Raw genomic sequence first — 20,419 nt, 5'->3', positions numbered from 1 at the left:
CGATTGGCTCAATAACGCTTCCAAAAGCCCCTGCAGTGGCGCGCTCCCTGACTAATGGGCCTGAAGCTACATCCCTTCCAGTTTTTCTTCAGAAAACCTAGAAACCCTAGCAAGACTTTTCCTTTTCTATCGGTTCGAATTGTTGGAGGAGGGGATGGAAGAGGAAGTTCATACCGGAGAGATTAACAGAGAGGCGGAGGCCGCTCCGGCATTAATCGCAGTGCATCCTCTTGAGCGATCCATCGCGCTTGCGCTCGGATATGAACTCAGAGTATTTGATTTTGAGTAAGTTTTCTTTTTGTTACCAGCATGCAATTTTAGGTTTGCAGTGCAGCTAACTAAAATATCATTCCTTTTTCGAAGTTCTTGGGGCTCATTTGATTGTTTGAAGGTGTAAATTAATGATTTCAATTCACTCCTTTTATCTATTAAAAAAGAAGAAATCATCGCATTTGGATGATTTTGAAGGTGTTTGTAGAGTTTTGTTGCTTGCTAGAAGTCGAGTTTGTACAGAGAGATTACGTTTGGTTTGACTTTGAATGACATCCCACACATCATAAAAGAGATAAAGGTGAGCGGGGACACATGTTTAATCTGGAAGATTCAGAAAGAAGAAAATTGAGGGGTTTAGTCCAGCTGAAACAATAACTTCTAGTATTAGATATGAGTTATATAGGACCCTTCTCAGAACTCCTAGATGGTGTTAGTATAATGCAGATGAATGTAGTCTATTGCTTGTGTCCTCAGCATTGGTGACAGAACAAGATTTAGTACCTGGAAAATCCTCTTTGGAGAGGCAAAGTTGGCTGTGTTTGTCATCCTCTTGGCGGTTAAGGAAAAAAGATTTGAAGGTGGTAAATAAGGTGGCGTAGAAAGGTTATGGAGGTCATTGAGAGATTGAATTGGCCTTTCACCTAGATGTGAAGTCAAAACATTATAAAGGTGATGGAAAAAGCAGTTTAGGGAGGTTATTATGGATGATCGGCTTGTTCCATTGATTTGAGGTGAAGGCGACTTGGACTAAAGATAGTGGCTGAGGTGGTGTAGGAAGACTATGGAGGTAACTGGGGGAAATCAAGACAATCCACCTAGAGCAAGAGACATGTCCTTAGGATGTGGTCGAAGTGATGTTGGAAAGTTGTGGAGGTGATTGAGGGAATTCTTTCAGTGGTAGGAATAGCACAACCTAGTGGCAGCAAGCTAGGCAGTGTAGGAAGTTCATGGAGTTCGTTGTGGACAACCATAATGGTCTTTCTCGTGGAGGTGAAGGCTGCGATATTAGGTGGTGCAATGCAACTCCACCTTTGAAGGGGAAGGTTGGGGGGGGGGGGGGGAGGGGGGGGGGGGGGGGGGGGGGAGTAATGAATGCATATATAATCTTTTTTTGGTGTGAGGGACTATATGACCAAAAGGCGTCATGCGAGGCGATATATGATAGTCCAATAACTCAATAAATAACTATCAAGAATATTTAGTGGTGGTTTCAAATTCAAAATTCTATACAAATGCCTCAACTCCCAAATTAGAAAATTTAGTTGTATTTATAGATTTTCAAAGGGTTTAATGATCTTTATAGGGAATTATAGAATAAATGTCCCTTATTTTAATCATCAATGAATATATTAGATTTTTACTACCTTCAATACAAAAGTAATTGGACAATATTGCCATTAGAATGGTTTGATTTAGGGGTGTCAATTATTGACCCGGCCCGATAACCCGAACCTGACCTGAAAAATCCGAGTTCGGGTCAACCCGTTTGTTAAACGGGTCGGGTTTGGGTTGTAATTTTTGACCCATTTGAAAAAAATGGGTCAGGTTCAGGTCAACCAGTTAACTCGACTTTGACCCAATTTGACCTGCTTCGTCATCTTTGCCTTTGTGCTTCGTGCCTTTGTGATCCAGCGATGGGGTGTAGCTCTGTCGGTCTCAGCTGAGCCTCAACCCGTGCCAAATATTTTAGATCTCGCCTGCTCCGATGATTTCATAGACAGTCGCTAATCCGCCGGTCTCAATTGAGCCTCAACTGTCGCCGCCGCTGCTAAGATAAGAAGAGGTCATGGCCTGATGGGGATCGACATGGGAGGAGAAAACAAATTGAAAAGCTCGAAGATTAGCGAGCTCGCCGATGATCATTCTTTGGACAATCGCAATCGCCTGCTTGTTGATTTGGACGTAGAAGACGTTTGAGCAAGGATCATCTTCTTCTCCGGATCAAAAGCGAGATGAGAGAAGGGCGGAACTACCAGATAATGCAATCAAAGTTGCACTCAAGAGGTTGGAAGAGCTCATGATTAAGGGAGAGGAGCTGCAGCTTTCGAAGGAAGAGATAAGCTTCAACGTTCAGTAGCAGGAGGACGAGGTAATGTTCCTATTCCCATAGCGGTCTTTTTTAGTCAAGTAGACATGTTCCATTGCTTTGTAAGGCTACTTCTAAGTAAAAAGAATATAAAGGGTTCTGTAAGTGCCTTGGAGTTGAAAACTAAATTTTAGTATGGATGGGCTTTGGTAATATGGGGGATGACAGGGACTATGGGGTGTAGCTCTGCGCTGCTGCTAAGAGAAGAAAAGTTCTTGAGCCTCCATTGTCGCGCCTGGATGTAGAGGTAGGAGGGCTTGAGCCTCCACCGTCGTTGCTAAGAGAAGAGTTCTTCAACCACTCCAAATGAGCCACTCTAAATGGTGCCGCCTTTGTGTTTCTCTTCAAGGATTTGACCTGCACTCGCATCCCGCTCGGGATGTTTTTGACCCGTTTGCAAGAGGCTTCACGGGTCGGGTCGGGTCAACCCAACAACCCAAGCGGATCGGGTTCGGGTTGAAAAATCTGACCCGTTTGCAAAAATGGGTCGGGTTTGGGTTGACCCGTTTGAACCCTGATTTGAAAAATCTGACCCGTTGGACCCAAACCCGACACGTTGACCCATTTTGACACCCCTAATTTGATTGACCTATTCTAGCTAGGGTTAGGCCGACATGGTAGTCTTACTTTGGCCATTGTCGATGAAGTCTTCGATCAATTAGCAAAACATACCATTTTGTAGATCTCAACTATATGAATCTATAAGAGTTGATTGAAATTCCAATGATCAAATTAATGTCAATAATTTTTAGAAAGTTTATGGATCAAATGTTGGATCATTATAAAATGATGATGATAGGCCATAATTTTTATATCTTAATATTCGTTCATCAACAACAATCATTAATCGCAAGTGACTCTTGGAACAAGGTTTTTGGAGACCGTGATAACTTTTAGAAGTCCAAATCTTTTGTGGTAGGCATGCCGACACCTGAAATCAAATAACACCATACAAAAGCCATAGGCATGCTGACACTTGAAATCGACTATGCATATGGCTTCCCCTTCGTGTGTGAAAGAAGAGATTGACCATGTTGGACTAGTCAGTTCAATCCAATTTGTGGTAGTTTGCTTTGGTGGTGCGACCCGGGTTCTTTTGATTGTTTGATATTGGTGCTATTGGAATTATTGGAATCGTTGTGATGAGACAACTGTTTTGCAAGTAAATTTATTATATTTGGAATTTGTTTGATTTTTAAAATAAATTTTTTATGTCTAAAATTGTAGTTAGTTCAACTCCCTCTGTGTGTTTTGAAATTCATTTTTAGTTCCAAAATAATGCTTTATCAGATAATGATTTTTCCAGCCCCAGCAAGTTTTAAACCAATATTGATTTTTAATTAAATCCAACCAAGCAAAAAAAAAAAAAAAAAATCTAGTACCAACCAAATTTTCCTTTTCTTCATGTTTCATAGTTTGGACACTGAATGTTTTTGACAAGAGGATCAAATACTGTTTCTCCTCCTATTTACTCTATTCATTTAGTGGAATAGGTATGTTCAAGTATATAGTTATTTTTTCTTGGAATTATTTTGGATGTTGGAAATAAAATTATACATGTTGATGAAGGGTAGAGCTCAAGAGCAGAAAAATAATAAGCTAGGGTTAATCATTCTGATCCATGAAAGAGGAGATTCATAAGATTTTCTAAAGGTTGGAAGCCCAACATTGTTCTTTAAGATAAGGTGAAAAAAGTAATTTTTTTTATTAAATTTCACTTTTTTATTTTTTAAATTTCTTTATTAGATTTAAACGAGAATTTGGCTTTTAATAGGACACAATGGAGTAAAAGGATTCATGTAGCCGACCCCACGTAGTGGGATAAAGGCTTGATGTTGTTGTTGTTGTTGTTGTAAACAGGATGGATTGTGCTGTTACTTTGACTGATGAAGCCTATAGCCCTTGCCATTCTGATGCTATTAGGGCAATCTGCTTTGGTGCAAATGGAAGACTCTTTGTTTCTGCTGGTGATGATAAGCTGGTGAAGATCTGGAGAACAGATACTTGGCACTGTATCAGAACTGTGTAAGCCTGCTATTTTATCATGCTTATGCACACTTTCGCAAGTCTATCACGTATTTCTTGCTTTTAAATGTTTGTGTTGTACTTAAGGAAGTTGCTGCGTGGTTGAACATAGCAGTTTTTTTGCACATAAAGTCGATGCCAACTATTTAGGATAAAGTTATTAGTGATGAAGTCAAAACATTTAAGTTAGACTCAAATTTTTGCTTGACCTACTAAGTGGGTTGCCATATTTTGTCCCTTTTTTAAGTCATGCCATGATCTTGGTTATCTGTTTCATGCTCCAAGTTGAATGGAAGACTCAGATAGACCGGCCGATTTGATTGGGGGGAATTAGGAAGTTTCGTAATTAAGAGGGAACTATTTAGGAGGGTTCTTAATCAAAGGGGAATTGTTTAGGAAAAATATTAATTACATTTGGGAGGGAATTATTTAGGGAAAGAGATCTAGTTTGAATTCAAAATCTAAGAGGGAATTATTTAGGGAAAAGAAGGAATTAAGGGGGATTGTTTAGGAAAGTTTTAATTACAATTGGAAGGGAATTAATTATGAAAATAAATCTAATTTGAATTTAAATCTGAGAGAGATTTATATAGGGAAAGGGGGCTGATTTGGGAGGGAGTTATGGGAGCCTATTTAAGGCTAACTATGGGGTGATTTCAGATTATGTTTTGAATTTTTTGAAATTAGATTGTTCTTAGGGTGTTTAGGCTCTAGCCGGCGGCTAGAGATTTGGGAGAGCCGGATCTTCCTCTCCAATTGAAGATCCAATTGTAGATCCAATTGTATCTTGTTAGTTCTTTCAATAATAAAAAAAAAGAGTTCTTGTGTGTTCTTTTTCATAAATTTCTTGTGTCATTCTTTGGCTTTGTTGAAATTACATCCATTTCCTATCAAACTCAAATTTTTCTGTCATCTTTCATTGTAACAATTATTGGTTCTAAGTTGTTATTTGCATCTAATTGTTGCTCGCTGCATCCCTTATAGTTTCCATACTAATTTATGTTGTCATACGTACAACTTTTTCTATTTTCTCTACAACCTTTCAACCTATTTAATCATTTTCAATAGATAATAGTGAGGTAATGACTAAACAAGTCAAATTTATTTCTACAGGTGCTCTGACAAACGTGTGAGTGCAGTTGCAATAAGCCATGATGGGTTGTTCGTTACCTTTGCTGATAAGTTTGGAGTTGTTTGGATAGAGAGATTGGAGGAAGATGATCAAGGTCAAGCATCAGTTGATAAAAAGGCTGTTCCACTTCTGGGCCATTACTGTAGCATCATTACTAGTCTGGTGCGCAATTACATTGCTAACTAATGTACTATTTCACCTCTACTTCGAGAGCAATGTTATTTCTTTGTACTAAAAATTGAAACTTGACCTTATTTCATTTAATTCGTGGGAGGGAGCAGAGTATTAAGTTGGATTTACCCTTTTTTTGGTCCTGAAAAGTTTTGCTTTCAAATTTTGTATAGTGTCTTAGTTCTTGTGAGTATGATAACAGGCACTTAAAAGATTAGCTATTCATCATGTGATTTTTCAATACGTCATCTTCTTTATGCATGAATTTTTAAAGGGCCTTGAGGACTGTGTGATTTGAATTGGGTGCAATATGGCTCTTCATCATTTGAGGGACGCCAGATGTTGAATGAACATTTTTGGTCAATTTTCTAATATATTGAGCTCATAGGCAAGAGTACTGCATGCAAATTAGCAATGTAGCTCTCAGACCCAGATCTAGCTTTTCTTATAGACGTTGTCATGATAAACAAAAGCTTAAAGGTTTGCCTTGAATTAGGATAGAAGCTTGAAAAAAGCATCAATGTTTACTTTAATATTTGAAGCTAGAAACATAAAGAAGAGAACACAAAAAGCTAGGTCCTGTGTAGATTCCGTGCTGGGCATAAATATTATTAGCTAGATGGAGTCATGTAATCACCAGCCAAAGAGTATGGTATCTATTGATTTCAGACAGTACAAAATAAAATAAGAATGAAATATATTAAAAACAAGATTGACCATTAGGTAGTGGTTGTATTTTATACTGTAAATTGACTGGCTGAATTGGAGCAGCGAGAAAAACATCCTGGAATATTAAGTTGAGAATGCATGATGAAAGTTGTACCGCTATCCTCTCATATCAAACCTCAAATGTCACTTTTGGTTGTAATTAGCAGAGAAAATGTCAAAATGATAATCAAACAATGATTCATGTGGTTGGCCAACAATTAGATGCAAATAACACTATTTATGGTTGTTGATTAATGGCATCTTAGCATGTAGTGATGTCCTACTATTCGTGAGATACCTCAGTTAGTGTGGTGGTGGTGGTAGGAGGAAAAGACTTGTTTGTTGATGTTCATGAAGGTTTGCAGAGATTTGGGAAGAGTTTTGATGTGGATGTAGGTTAGCCGAAGTGTGGTTGTGATGGGGTATGAATAGTGGCTGAGAGTTGTATGATTTTGGGGATTATTTTTGTTGGTTGTAAGGGATAAAAGGGCTTAAGCATGGGTGTTAGTATACTATGAAGTGGGGAGTCTTGTGAAGGAGATGGGGATGGAAGGTATGTCATGGGGAAAAAATGTGATGGTAAGGTGTTTTTTTCATATAGGAGATTTCTCAAGAAGAGATACGTGAGGAGATTCAGTGAAGTAGGATTGAAAATTTTTTCTCAGCCCATGTAAAATAATCCCAAGGAATCATATCAACAAGTCAAGCCATGTCAAATCAAAATAATATAGGTTTCTTAATTTTTTGAAGGGATTAGGTTCCCTAAGATTAATAACACTTAAGAACTCCTCCAAGAGATACTATTGATAAACGAAATATATCTTTATTTTGATTTGCCTGTTTTAATTATCAAATTGAAGATATGATTCAAAGATTATTATCCTAATAGAACTATCTATTAAATCTAATCATTCCACAAGGCAAATGATGAATCATTATAACCAAATGATATGATTGTCTCTTTACATGGAAAGTATATGCTATAATAATCTTTGAATCATGAATATCTCAAGGAGTATGATGGACTTAAAAGGGTAATGGGTAGTGGTAAGAAGTCCAAAAAAATATAGAAATAATATCGAAGGACTTTGTGGGTTCATCATCCCAGCTTATCGAGTTTGAAATGATGTAATTGTGAAGGTAGTTAATCCAACTTAGTCATGAGATTCTATATTAGTAACTATGAATGACGTCATTCAGGATTAGCCTCATGATCTCAAACCATGAAATAAATTAGATGAATTCTAAGAGATAGGTTGGAAAGATGTAGGACTTATAAATCCTAAATGTGTAAGAAATTGCCCATGAAAATAAGGGAATGAGATAGCCTATTTATATGCAACAAAGCTACTTAACTAGTATTACAATCTTGATTAGTTCATGATTGCCAGTTTGCCACTACCTACCGTATTAAAATGATCCCTAGGTGTATTAAATATTTATGCGTACATCCAAAACTCTATTTTAAGAAAACATGACTTATATGGAAGTTATAAGTTCTTAAGTGGAGACACTTTTATATGCATCTTGATTGGTCATATTATAAAAGTGCATCAACATGTGGAAGTTTTGACCACTGGCAAGCTCAACTCTGTACATCCAGAGATGTAAAGGGGGCAATTTTCTTTTAAAAACTAACTTGAGAGAGCCTAATTTTATGATTTTGTTTTTGAAAAATTGATTTTTATTTATTTATCAATTTACTTAAATGAATAGCAACCAACGATTAAAAAGGCGGAAGAGGCGTACGCACTGAGACGCGACTCAAGGCGAGGCGAAGCATTTGCGCGTTGAGGCTTACGCCTCGTTGGATTCGGCGGAGCGTGCGCTTATTTCACACAGGGCGTAGGCTTCGGTTCGTAACGCCTCGAAGCGAAACGAGGTACCGCTTCGATTTGTAAGTATATAAACCGAGCGGTGAGAGTCGTATAAGAGTCGAGTATTAGGGTAACATACTTGCTTCTGCTTCGGGTGAGAACTGAAAGGCGAACTCCGTCGACTTCGACGACCACAGTTCGGTCGAGTTCGAACATAACGGGAGGCGATCGAAGCTAATGATTTATTTCTTCTTCTCTTTCTTCCCGTAATCTTCCAGTCATTTGCTTCATGTCTCGCTTCTTCTTCTCCAGTTTCCTGTAATCCTCGGTTCTTTTTTCACGGCTAGGTAACGATCTTTCTTCCCGTTATTTTCTTCATGTCTCGCTTCATCAGATTGTACATGCTCGGTACTGCTCAGTACATGCTCGGTACCGAGGAGTACATGCTCAGTACACGCTCGATACTGAGCGTTACATGCTCGGTACCACGCTCGCGTACCTGAGCCAGTACATTCGCTCGTATTTGAGCCAGCGTACAATGCAAGTACAATTGCTCGGTATGACGGCGGTACAATGCTCCGCGGGGCGGGGGGGGCTGCCGGGGGTGCGGGGGGGGATACTGCAGCGCAGTACATGCCTCGGTACACAACGCTCGGTATTGAGCGGTAATATAATCGATGACGTACAATGCTCGGTACGAGCAGTACATGCTCGTACCTGTCGCTCGGTATTGAGCAGGTTAATCAATGTAAAGCGGATAGCATACTCGGAATCACGCTCGGTACTGAGCGGTAACTAGTAGCACTCGTACACGGCTTCAATGCCACACTAGCCGTATGTGCAGAATTCAAAATTACTCTTATAATCAATAATATCTTGTTCCGGAGGGCCGCTGCCCATCGGAAACCCCCGCCCAGGGGCGCTGCGCACTCAGGAAAACCCCCGCAGGCAGGCTGCCCTTGACCCCAGCCGACCTGATCGGTTCCAGAATCAAAACATAGGCCTACAAACACGGATCTCACTTGTGATTTTATAGTTTGAGTAATTATAATTTTAATGTTAATATTATGTTCAAGTCTTCTACTTCAACCAATATTCATAAAATATTAATGTTTGTCTTCAATGTAGAACGTTGGTGCTCAGTTTTGTGAGATGATGTATCCTGAATTGAAAGCTTTTGCAGTTAAAGTTTTTAGCCTAACGTGTTCGGCTTCTGCATGCGAGCGTAATTGGAGCATTTTCAATCAAATTCATACAAAGAGGAGAAATCGATTTGCGGCAGATCGAATGAACAAACTAGTTTATGTTATGTTTAACAAAAAATTAAAAGATAGATATCTCAAATTGCAGAATCAAGGAAATATTGAGAATGAAATTGATCCTTTGCTTGTTGATGAGTTACAATCTGATGATGAATGGGTTACTCCTAAGAATGCTGATGTTTCTGAAGTTGAAGTAGAAGGAGAAACTCATGTCAATGAAGAAGATAATGAAGCAACTGCCCAAGTATATAAAAGGAAGAAACAAAGTGAGATTGAAGCTTCAAAAAAATTCAAAGGTATTCTTAAATATAATGAATTATTTTGTATGTTATTATTATTTCATTTTATAGCTAATGAAATATTAACTGATATAGGAGATAAATGAAAAAATATTATAGGTGAAGAAGAGTTTGAGGATGACTTTGACATTAATTATGAAGATTCTTCTGAAGACAATCAAAGTGATGACGAGCCTGCTTTGGGTCTTGATCCTAAGGGGATGTTTTATTTTTAAGTGAGTTTATTTTAAATCTTGTATTCCAGTAATATTATCTTAAAACAAATCTTCAAATTCATAGTTGACATAATATTTTGTTATTTTTTGTCATTATTTATAATTTTAAATTAATTTATTTTAATCGTTTTGAGGCTTACGCCTCGATCCGCCTCGAGGCTTACGCCTCGCCTCGTTTAGAAAAAAACGTCTCGATTCCCGATTTCGCCTTTTAAAACCTTGATAGCAACAACTTTGTTTTAAGGAGCCTATTGCAAAATTGTCTTTAGCCTAGACAATCACAAAATAATAAATAGATGAAAAGGCATCACATCAGAGTTCTTCAAATAAACTGTAGAATTGAATAAAATAGTGTGCTGTGTTGGCTTACAAAAAATATGAATTGGTCATTGTAGCAGGGCATGTTGCTTGTACATACCCTTAAATAAAATAGAAAAAGAAATCGAGCCGTTAGATGCATGCTCAAATACCTAAAACTACAAAATAATAACTTTTTCCAACAAAGTATCAGCATAGGTGATTCTTCTGCTAGTGATCATTGTCACTGAGTTTAAAACATATTTTATTGGTAATGGTTAGGTACTTTTGAATTTGGATTTACACTTGGTTGAGAACCATATATCTTTTTATATATACAAAGCTTTCATAAACTAAAAAGCACAGTAAAAGTAAATGTACTAATGGAACCATTACAACACAATTAAAACTATAGGAAAAATCAAACAAAATTAGCACTCCTTGCTAAAAAATTGTGCAATTAGAGGCCAATCTCAAAGCTCGCCTCAATGCATGTTACAAAAAGGCAATGAGGCTTATGCCTCACACTTACTAGATGAGACTTATGCCTCAGTTAGGGTGAGGCGCACCTCAATGCATGTTTCAATCTAATTTTAACGCAATTTTATAGAGGCTTAAGCCTTGAGAATTAGGATTTATGTAATTTTAAATTTTAATTTATAAATTTGATATATAACTTAAAAATATTTATTATACTTAAATTAAATCAATTTTGAGAAAAACCTCACTACCTCAAACTCATTACTGCACGCCGTGGGACACTCACATATGCACCCAATCTTACTGCATCACCTTCATTGCTGTGCCATTGACGCTTCTTATCTAGTACCTCTCCTCTTGTTATTGGAAGCCCGTTTATTTATTTTTAGTATAAGGAAGGATGAAAAACAATAATTACAATAATAATTCTAGTGAAAAATCTTATAAGTGATGAGAGTGGGGGAGTTTTTAAATTCATGGATTATGTTGAACTACTTATTTATGTTGAACTAGGAGTGGGAGAATCTATTTATTTATCATTGTTTGTAGCCTTGCATGACTTTTAATCATTTCATTTTAATTTTTTATGTTCTTACTTTAATATCAATATGTTCCTTATTATTTCATATTTTATCATTAATTTAATGATTTAAATCAAAGATTTACGCCTCAAAATGACTTGGGGCTTATGCTTTGGCTTGCGAGAAGAAAACACTTCAATACCCAATTTTGTAATTTCAAACATTGAGCAGATCACAAATAACATTCATTTGGCATATAATGCATAAGATGACATTTTAAAATTTTTGATGGATCACTCGTATAAAAGTAAAAAAAATAGCCATTCATCCGGTACTTGTAAGAAAAATATTTATATCATGATGCAGTGAAATAGCCCAACATAACAAACAACAATTAAGAACACCAAATGAGCTCAAACAACCCAATAAGCTTTTTTGCATGCGTCAAAGGGATTCTCTATCAAAACGTTAACCTAATTACATCCTCCCTATGCTATAAGAATAAGGGGTGACCTATCAGATTACATAAGTGAGTGTAATAGCCTTGATGTAGGAAGGGTCAGACATATTACTGTGATGGGCTATCAAATTAGCTCATCTCAAGGGATCCAGTAAAATTAAGACCTATCAACTTAATTTGGTTGAATTTAGAAGATTAATTTTAAAAATTAAGCTTTAATTAATATTGAAAATATTTAAATCATTTTTTTTTTCAAAATAGTAATGTCATGTTTAAATATGTTATTAATTTTGAAAATTTGATTAAGGTGACATGCCTTATGTTTATTTTTCTACATTTGCATATGATGCATGATATGACATTTTAATATTTTTTATACTTGCATAAAAAAAAATTGTATGCTTGGTACTTTCAAGGAAAATAATACTATCATAATGTTGAAAAATAGCCAAACACGTCCAGTGCTAATCATGAACAGACAATTAAGCACAAACAACCAAATAAGCTGAATGCCATGCATAAAAGGATTCTCTATCAAAACTTTGACCTAGCTACATCCTCTCTAGAGAAGCTAGACGACTAAGGGGGTGACTTTTCACAGCACAAAAATTTGTGCGATAGTCTTAATGCAGTAAGGGTCACATTTAAGACTATGATAGGCTACCAAATTAGCTCATCTCAAGGGATCCAACAAAAATAGAACTATCTACCTCATTTGGTTGAATTTAAAAGATAAATTTAAAAAATTAAGTTTTTATTTCATTTCGAAAAGATTGGAATTCATTTATTTTTTTTTAAATAGTAATGTCATATGTAGTTTAAATATGTGATTAATTTTGAAAAATTGATTAAGGTGGCATGCCTTAGGTTAATTGTATTCTTTTAATAGTCTTTTGATATCTGGTTATGGTAAAAAGATTCTCATTATTGGATGATTTGTTACCTAATAATGGTGGTCAAGTTACATTATCACGGGCTAAGTTTGAAATTAAATATATTAGAATCGCCTAATAATGTGGCGACTCACATTATACATATGATAATTTGCCCTTATTATGAGGGTAAATAGTTGAAATCATCAACTATCAAGCTCAATACTCAAGTGTATATGAGTGGTATAAAGACTTGAAAGATAGAATTATTCATATTCCAGCCATTTAAGATGAATTCTAAATTTTCTAGAGTATAGGGCCAGACAAAGTAGGGTCAATCTACTTAGGATTGAAGGAATGGTATGGATACAGATGTACATTCAAAATCAAAAGTGTTTAGCCACATAATAGTATTGAACAACAAAATTACTTTCTTAAGGTTATATGGTTAAGCCAGGATAGAACTTAAACTAAATGTGATACGAGTAAGTTCAAAAATGATTCCTATAAGAAAGACCTCTAAAGTAGAGATAGTAAGAGCAAAAGAGCATGATCTTACAAAGAATTTACTTAGTCAAAATAGTATGACAATATCAAATAATAGCTTAGCCCAAAATGCATGACTAGATTAGGAATGTGTTAGTCTTAAAGGAAAGACTAAACCATAAATAATTTAATCCTAAGGCAGGATTAAACTAAATAAAGCTCAATCAAAAGGTAATGACTAAGCAAAGAAATATATACTAGTGTTATCTTTCCAAAAGAGCCAAGATCGTCTGTTTTTTGTGAGAAACGAACGAGCTTTCCTTGAAACAACAACAAAATATCATATTACAAGATGGTTATGTCCCGTGATTATCGCAAGCACTATAATTTATCTTATTTAAATTAGTTTAAAATAAAAAACACGAAAGGTTAGGTGTTGTTTGGTTAGCTGAAAAATGAATGCAATGTAAAAGTAATGCAATGTATTTGAAATACTTTAGAGTTGTTTGGATGATAGTAAAATAAAGGCAGTGAATTACTTTTTTTTTATTTGACTTGAAGTAAAATGAATGCAGTATAAAATCGAAAGATAGGGTGGTCGATGGTAGTGACCGACGTCCTGTGTAAGCGATGGGCGGTGGTGATCGTCGGAGGTTGTAGTGGCAACGGGAAGAGATGGCTGCCGGTAGTGGTGGCTGTCACTGGCGACGATGGTGGTGGTAGTCGGTGCAGACAATGAAGTTCTAGTGTATTTGAAATCATTCAAATCGGAGGAATTCCAAATATATAAAAAAATGAACTAGAGGGTGAATTCCAAATGCACCAAAACTTTACACTGCGTTTGGTTTACTTCAAACCAAACACTAATATTTTCCAAACCCCATCATTTGAAATACTTTACACCCCTTTTATTTCAAACCAAACAGCCCCTTAGAGAATTTTATTAATTTTTCAATGAGTCTAAGATTGTAAAATTACATCAAACATGTGAGTTCTTGAAATTGCCAAAGATATTGGATTTAAAAATTGAATTTTGTTCTGTGATTATCACAAGAATTGCAATTTACCTTGTCAAAATTAGAGCTTAAAATGGAGCTCATTGGAATTGTAAAGACAACATGTTTTCTTACCTTAACAATCTTACGGACCAAGGACTCATACTTAGAAAGCATATTAGAGAGCCTTGTTATGAATATATCTAATAATCAGACCTTTTCGTAATCGTATAGAGTCTACTTGAACTCAGTTTACAAGCCAAATAGGCAGCCTTGTTACCTACTTGTTCCTCAGGCTTATATTCAAACTTGAAACAGTAAGTCCACCTTTTGGAACTTAAGCAATAACAGCCTAACAAATCAAGAAAATCATCAAAGGGGACCTTCTGGATAAGCTAGTCTCAATCATACAATACTATAAATTAGTGCAAGTTTCATTGGAAAGGTTACGGTCATTTCTATGGATGATGACACACCACTGCCGTTGTGCTTTGAAATGTAAGGATTTATGAGATAGTAGTTGAATCACTACGCTGATTCCTACTATAGATTTGTCTTGATTCATGAAATGTTTGTGCTGAATTGAACAAGTTTTTACTTTAGCGTGATGGTCAATGGTTTCTTGCTATTTGATGAAGGATGGTAGTAATTATGGAACATCTTACTCCGGCTGATTGAAAAGGAAAAGCGTTTTAATTCCTTCCTTTTTAACATTTTATTTGGCATATTAAATGGTTGTGCATAAATTTTGGAGATGGTTTCTCCTTTAAGATCATATTTGTGAGTTGATTTGAGATTGTGTGAGCTGTTTGTATGGTCACTTGCTTTGAAGACTGCCAAATACTAGATATTTAATATTAGAATAATGTTACATATGTGGATGTACTTCTTGCTCTGCTGTGCTAGCAGGAGTGAGAAAATGTCATAAAATTTGTTCATCTTTCTGTGGGGTGTGAAAAACCATCTGGATAATCACGGGAAGAGTACGATAGACAAAGTTGTTCAAATCTCAAGTATATTTTGAATGTTAGCCTTCTTCCATGATTATCATTGTGTTTAGTGCTACAAGAGTAATATAACTCAAAGACTACTTGAACATTTTTGTTAATATATTTCAGAAAAATACTTCATTTCAAAAAAGGTCCTGAATCCTATATTTCAGTTAAGCAAATACAATTTTAGCAGACCATATGATCAAAAAAATTGTACTAAAAGGTAGAAATGTAGTGTAATGGAAGTTGAAATATGTTAAACAACAACAACATCAAGCCTTTATCCCACTACGTGGGGTCGGCTACATGAATCCTTTTTCTCCATTGTGTCCTATTAAAAGTCAAATTCTCATTTAAATCTAATAAAGAAAGGTCATTCCTAATATTTTCTAACCAAGTCTTTTTAGGTCTACCCCTACCTTTCTTAACATAAGTAAAATCTAATACCTCTACTCTCCTAACCGGGTCATCGCAAGGCCGCCGTTTTATGTGACCAAACCATCTAAGGCGACAAAAGTTGAAATACGTTCTTAAAAGTAATTTTTAGCTGATACGTAGTTCTTTTCTCTTATAATTTTTGAAATTAATGTTTGTTTGGCTCAAGTTTCACATTAATAGTCAAACTTTATTTTGGTTTTCATTTTGTTTTTAGATGCCATTTAGGTCTAAAGGCTTTTTTTTTTTTGCCTCAAACATGCAGAAATTCTCTCCAGATGGAAAGTTCATTGCCACTGCGGACCGAGACTTCAAAATCCGGGTAATTGGATTAGTTTTTCTTTGAATCTATACATTATGGCCGATAGCTTTTTCATTTTCTTGAGCTATTTGTTGCTTTGCCTGGACTATCTCTATGCAGATAACTATTTTTCCAAAAGGACCTCTAAAAGGTGCTCATGAAATACAAAATTTCTGCCTTGGTCATACAGAGTGAGTTGAAATAATACATCTGTCAATTTTATTCTTTGGGGCTTTATTTGTATCAAAATTTTATTTTCCATTGAATGAATTGTTATATAAAGTTGGATTATTTAAGCGGCTGCAATCATCGAAGTAAGACGCATATGCTCAACAGAATTCTCCTAACATTAGCTAATCTAGAGAGACTTCATATATTTTAATGCAGGCCAAATCAGTGAAATTTTAATGCAATTAGTTTTTCATTGAAGTGTTGGGTGAAGATTGTGAATATAAACCGCTAATCATAATTTTATCGAGTTTTCAGGAACTTTTTAGTATTAATTTGCTGATAATACGCTATAACTTGTTTGATACCGAGATATTTCTTACAAAACAGTATCATTTAATTAGTGATTACTTTTTGGTAGTTATATGCAGACCTATTAAATACCTTCTCTATAGAAGGAAACCCTTTGATCCTTTGTAGCGTGAATAATGGCATAATATGCGACCTATATGATGTTTGTAGGCATTTACATAATTTTTGAAATTCATGGATGCATAGGTATGGTAGAAAGTAGTCATTTTGCATGAGGACTGTTGAGGTTATTTATCAATGATTTAAGTTGCAGTATTTTTTTTTGGTGATATATTGTGTATATTGAAAATTCGGAGGTTTTTCTTTTTGCAATTATTCTCGTAGTTATTTTTTTGGCCCCTAAATTGTGTATATTTCTACCATAGGTTCTGAATTTCAATGCAAATGATGAAATGAAAATTCAACTAATTCTCTCTTATTCTTGTTATGCTATCAGAGATTTAGGCTTATTTTTCTTAGAATTTTTCATAAGCTGCAGTTTTCATCATTGCATTTTCTAGATTTCACAAGCATTCATCATTGCAATTATTATTTTTTCGTTCCTCTTTATATTTTCATATATATAGCTGTCATCATTGCAGTCTTATTTATATTCTTATTGCAACCAATTACTCCCTTAATTTTATCATGTTTCCTTAGTCTTAGGTTCATTTTAAATTGAGTCCAACAATCCAAATCCAGTAGGAGAATCACAAAACATCCATTCAAAATATCATTTAAATGAAATAAATTACCTTAAGTGGTTTCAACTTGCACTGAATCTCAGAAGATGATCTCATGTTAAATGCTTGCAATGAACAATTTTTTTTGGGACATTTAGGCCAATTAAGGCAAACTCACACACATATCACATATGCTAGATTTGAACCCAAAACCTCCTAGTTGAAAGCCAAAGCTCCCAACCAACAGACGAATGTGAGTTGCATAATGCTTGCGATGAACATGATTATGTGTGATGTCCTAATTATGGAACTTCTTGGTTCTTGAAATAAGTGACGCATGCATGTTCTTTCATTTAACAAAGAAGATATGGGATATGTTAAATCAAACATATTCAGATGTTTGTGGTGTGACCAAAATATATGAGATCAAAACTGAAACCTTGGCCGCAAAATAAGGAGGATCTGGATAATCTATCACTAAATGCTTCATTAAAAGAGAAGCATAAAATTAAGTTAAGTGTTGAGAAATGAGGATGCTTGGGTGGATGAGAGATAGAATACGAAATAAGTATCCGTAAAAATGTTGGAATAGCTTCGGTGGCAGATAAGATTAGCAAGAATAGCCTTAGATGGTTTGGTCACATAAAATGTCAGCTTTCTAATGATCCGATTAGGAGAATAGATGTATTAGATTTGACCTATATTAAGAAAGATAGATATATACCTAAAAAGATTTGGTTAGAAAGTATCAGAAATATCTTTTTTTATTATATTTAAATGAGAATTTGACGCTTAACAGGACACAATGGAGAAAAAAATAATTCATGTAGCTGATCCCATATAGTGGGATAAAGGCTTGATGTTTTTGTTGTTGTTGTTGTTGGAAACTTTCTTGAACGTGTAGTTAGGTTGTGTATAACTGCAGTGGAACAACACATAATAGATTATAGTGGAAGTGCCAATTTACTGATTTCTCATATCATTGCTTTCTACAAAGATATCATTAAATGTTGTGGATACTGATTCATGGTCATCATGCTCTGTTCACAGCTTTGTCTCTTGCCTTACTTTCATATGTCCCCCAGATTGCCATCAGAGTTTCCTCTTATCTGGAAGTGGTGATGCAACCGTATGTACAATAAAATTGCTAGTGTGAAGTTTGTCTATTTATTATATCTTTTCTCAAGATAGGGTATGATTCGTTTCTGCAGGTTAGGCTTTGGGACCATGTTTCTGGACAACTCCTTGATACTTGTGATGTTGGAGAAAAGGTAAAATTACTGTTTTTTTTTTTTTGCAGTAAATAATATTTCAGATGATTGTTGCGGCACTGCACAAACAAATCTACATAATTATTTGGTGTCCACTTTTTAGAGATGGTTTAATTAAAATAGGGAGAGTGCCATGCACCTTTTTTTTTGGGGGGGGGGGGGTGCCATGCTGGTGCCATGGAGCCCTTCGATTTCACAGGATAAGGATGCATGCAAAGTGAATGCAGGCTGTTGGGCCAGGTTCACTTTACGGTTAAAAGTATCGCTAGAATGAAATACAAATCAGAGCAGAATGATGAACTATTTTGTTGACTAGCATCTTGATATTTCAGCCAGGGTCAAATTATAAGCCTATTGGCTGATGAGCTTTTACTTCATGTAGAACAACTGTCCTTTTACGTCTCTGCTTGTAAAGCCTTCATTAAAAAGATCGGTACCTTGTTCCTAGCCAATTTTGTGTTGTTTACCCCCTCATGATGGTTTTTTCTTCTCATGCTGCATTACGTTAGCAGAGTTAACTATCCTCATCTCTTTTAGATAGAAACATGAATCTTTTGCGGCAAATGAATGCTAAAACGGATTTTCCTTTAGCACACTAATATATTTGATTTACATGTTATTTCATCAAATTGAGCTTCAGCATTAGAAAAAGTGGCTATAATATATAGGAAGAAAGGTTTATTGAAAAAATGTTGAAAAAATAGCCTCCAGTTTGATACGAAGTCATGGAAAACATAATTTTCCTTAAATTTTTATAGACCTCTCGTTGATACAGTGTCATATAATGTGGCAGAACGGGAGAAAAAACGAGAAAGAATGGGTGCTAACTGGAGAGAATCAAGAGGGAGAGACAAGAGATGGTGAAGGAAGAGAGAAGAGCATCCAACTCCTATTTCTGAGAAACTAAATTGCATTCAATCATCATTTATCATTTTTTTTAGTTGATAAGAGTAGAGAGGGAGTTGAAGGAAAATTTGAATTATGGAGGGCAACTTTAGAGTCTAAAGATTTTTGTTTGAGTAGATCTAAAACCGAACATATGGAGTGGGGGATTGTAAGTTTGAACTATCAAGTCATTAAAAAGAGTACATGTTTTAGATATATCGAGTCTATTGTTCAAAGTAATGGTGAAATAGATGGGGATATTATTAGTAGAATTCAAATTTGATGGTTGAAGTGGAGGAATGTATTGGGTCTGTTATGCTATAGAAAAGTACCCCTCAAACTTAAGGGTAGATTTTATAATATAGTGGTGAGACCTATAATGCTTTATAGTGCAAAATGTTAGCCATTAAAAGAAAAGCATAAAATTAAGTTTTGTTTTGCAAAGATGTGGATGCTCATGTGGATGAGTCTATGTTGCACGGATACTCCTATTTACGAGGCGTGCTGTATCGGATACGTGTCGGATACGGATACGCCTCCGATACGGCACGGATACGTGTCGGATACGGCCTTGCCGTGTCCGATTAAAATATTATTTAAATTTGACTGGACACGCGTACGCGTGTCCTATTAAAAAAAAAAACACGGAGCCACGATTTACCCTTTTCTTTTCGACTTTCCACCGTTTCCGCTCAAAACACGGAGCAACATTTCAAAGAGCTAGATTTTTCGTTTCCACACACGTTCATCTTCTTCGTTATAGTTGAAGGAGCAGCTCAATGACGCGAGCATAGAAGCAAACAAGATCATCCTTTGTCGACAAAGAGGCTTGACGACGCGAGCATTAAAGTCGATAGGATCATCCTTCGTCGACGAAGCGGCTCGACAACGCGAACAGTGAAGGCGACGTGAGCAGTGTAGGTTCGTTTTCTTCATCGTTCTTCGTTTTCTTAATCATAGGCTCGGTATCGAAACTTGGTACCGCTTGGTACCGAACGTTACTGGAACTCGGTGTTGCTCGGTACTCGGTACCGAGCAGTATTGGAACTCGGTACTGCTCGGTATTGGAACTCGGTACCGCTCGATATTGGAACTCGGTATTGCTCGGTACTACTCGGTACCAAGCGGTATTGGAACTTAGTACTACTCGGTATTGGAACTCGGTACCGCTCGGTATTGGAACTCGGTATTGCTCGGTACTACTCGGTACCAAGCGGTATTGGAACTTAGTACT

The 20,419-nt window shown here is 36.0% G+C and overlaps 1 protein-coding gene across 2 annotated transcripts in view; it reads left to right on the top strand.

Annotated features, from left to right (window-relative positions):
- LOC110108019 (tRNA (guanine-N(7)-)-methyltransferase non-catalytic subunit wdr4) overlaps positions 1 to 20,419 on the top strand; it is a 39,564-nt gene continuing 19,145 nt past the window's right edge. For both annotated transcript variants that reach the window (XM_020838506.2, XM_020838503.2), the window contains exons 1-7: positions 1 to 285; positions 4,220 to 4,384; positions 5,498 to 5,678; positions 15,792 to 15,848; positions 15,948 to 16,018; positions 18,080 to 18,158; positions 18,241 to 18,300. In XM_020838506.2, the coding sequence (XP_020694165.1) occupies positions 155 to 285; positions 4,220 to 4,384; positions 5,498 to 5,678; positions 15,792 to 15,848; positions 15,948 to 16,018; positions 18,080 to 18,158; positions 18,241 to 18,300 (744 nt within the window). In that variant the 5' untranslated portion in view covers positions 1 to 154. The remainder of the gene's footprint in view (positions 286 to 4,219; positions 4,385 to 5,497; positions 5,679 to 15,791; positions 15,849 to 15,947; positions 16,019 to 18,079; positions 18,159 to 18,240; positions 18,301 to 20,419) is intronic.

Source organism: Dendrobium catenatum, unplaced genomic scaffold (genome assembly GCF_001605985.2).
Source record: "Dendrobium catenatum unplaced genomic scaffold, ASM160598v2 fragScaff_scaffold_1347, whole genome shotgun sequence".
Taxonomy (NCBI): domain Eukaryota; kingdom Viridiplantae; phylum Streptophyta; class Magnoliopsida; order Asparagales; family Orchidaceae; genus Dendrobium; species Dendrobium catenatum.
This window is presented reverse-complemented; position numbering and strand designations above follow the sequence as displayed.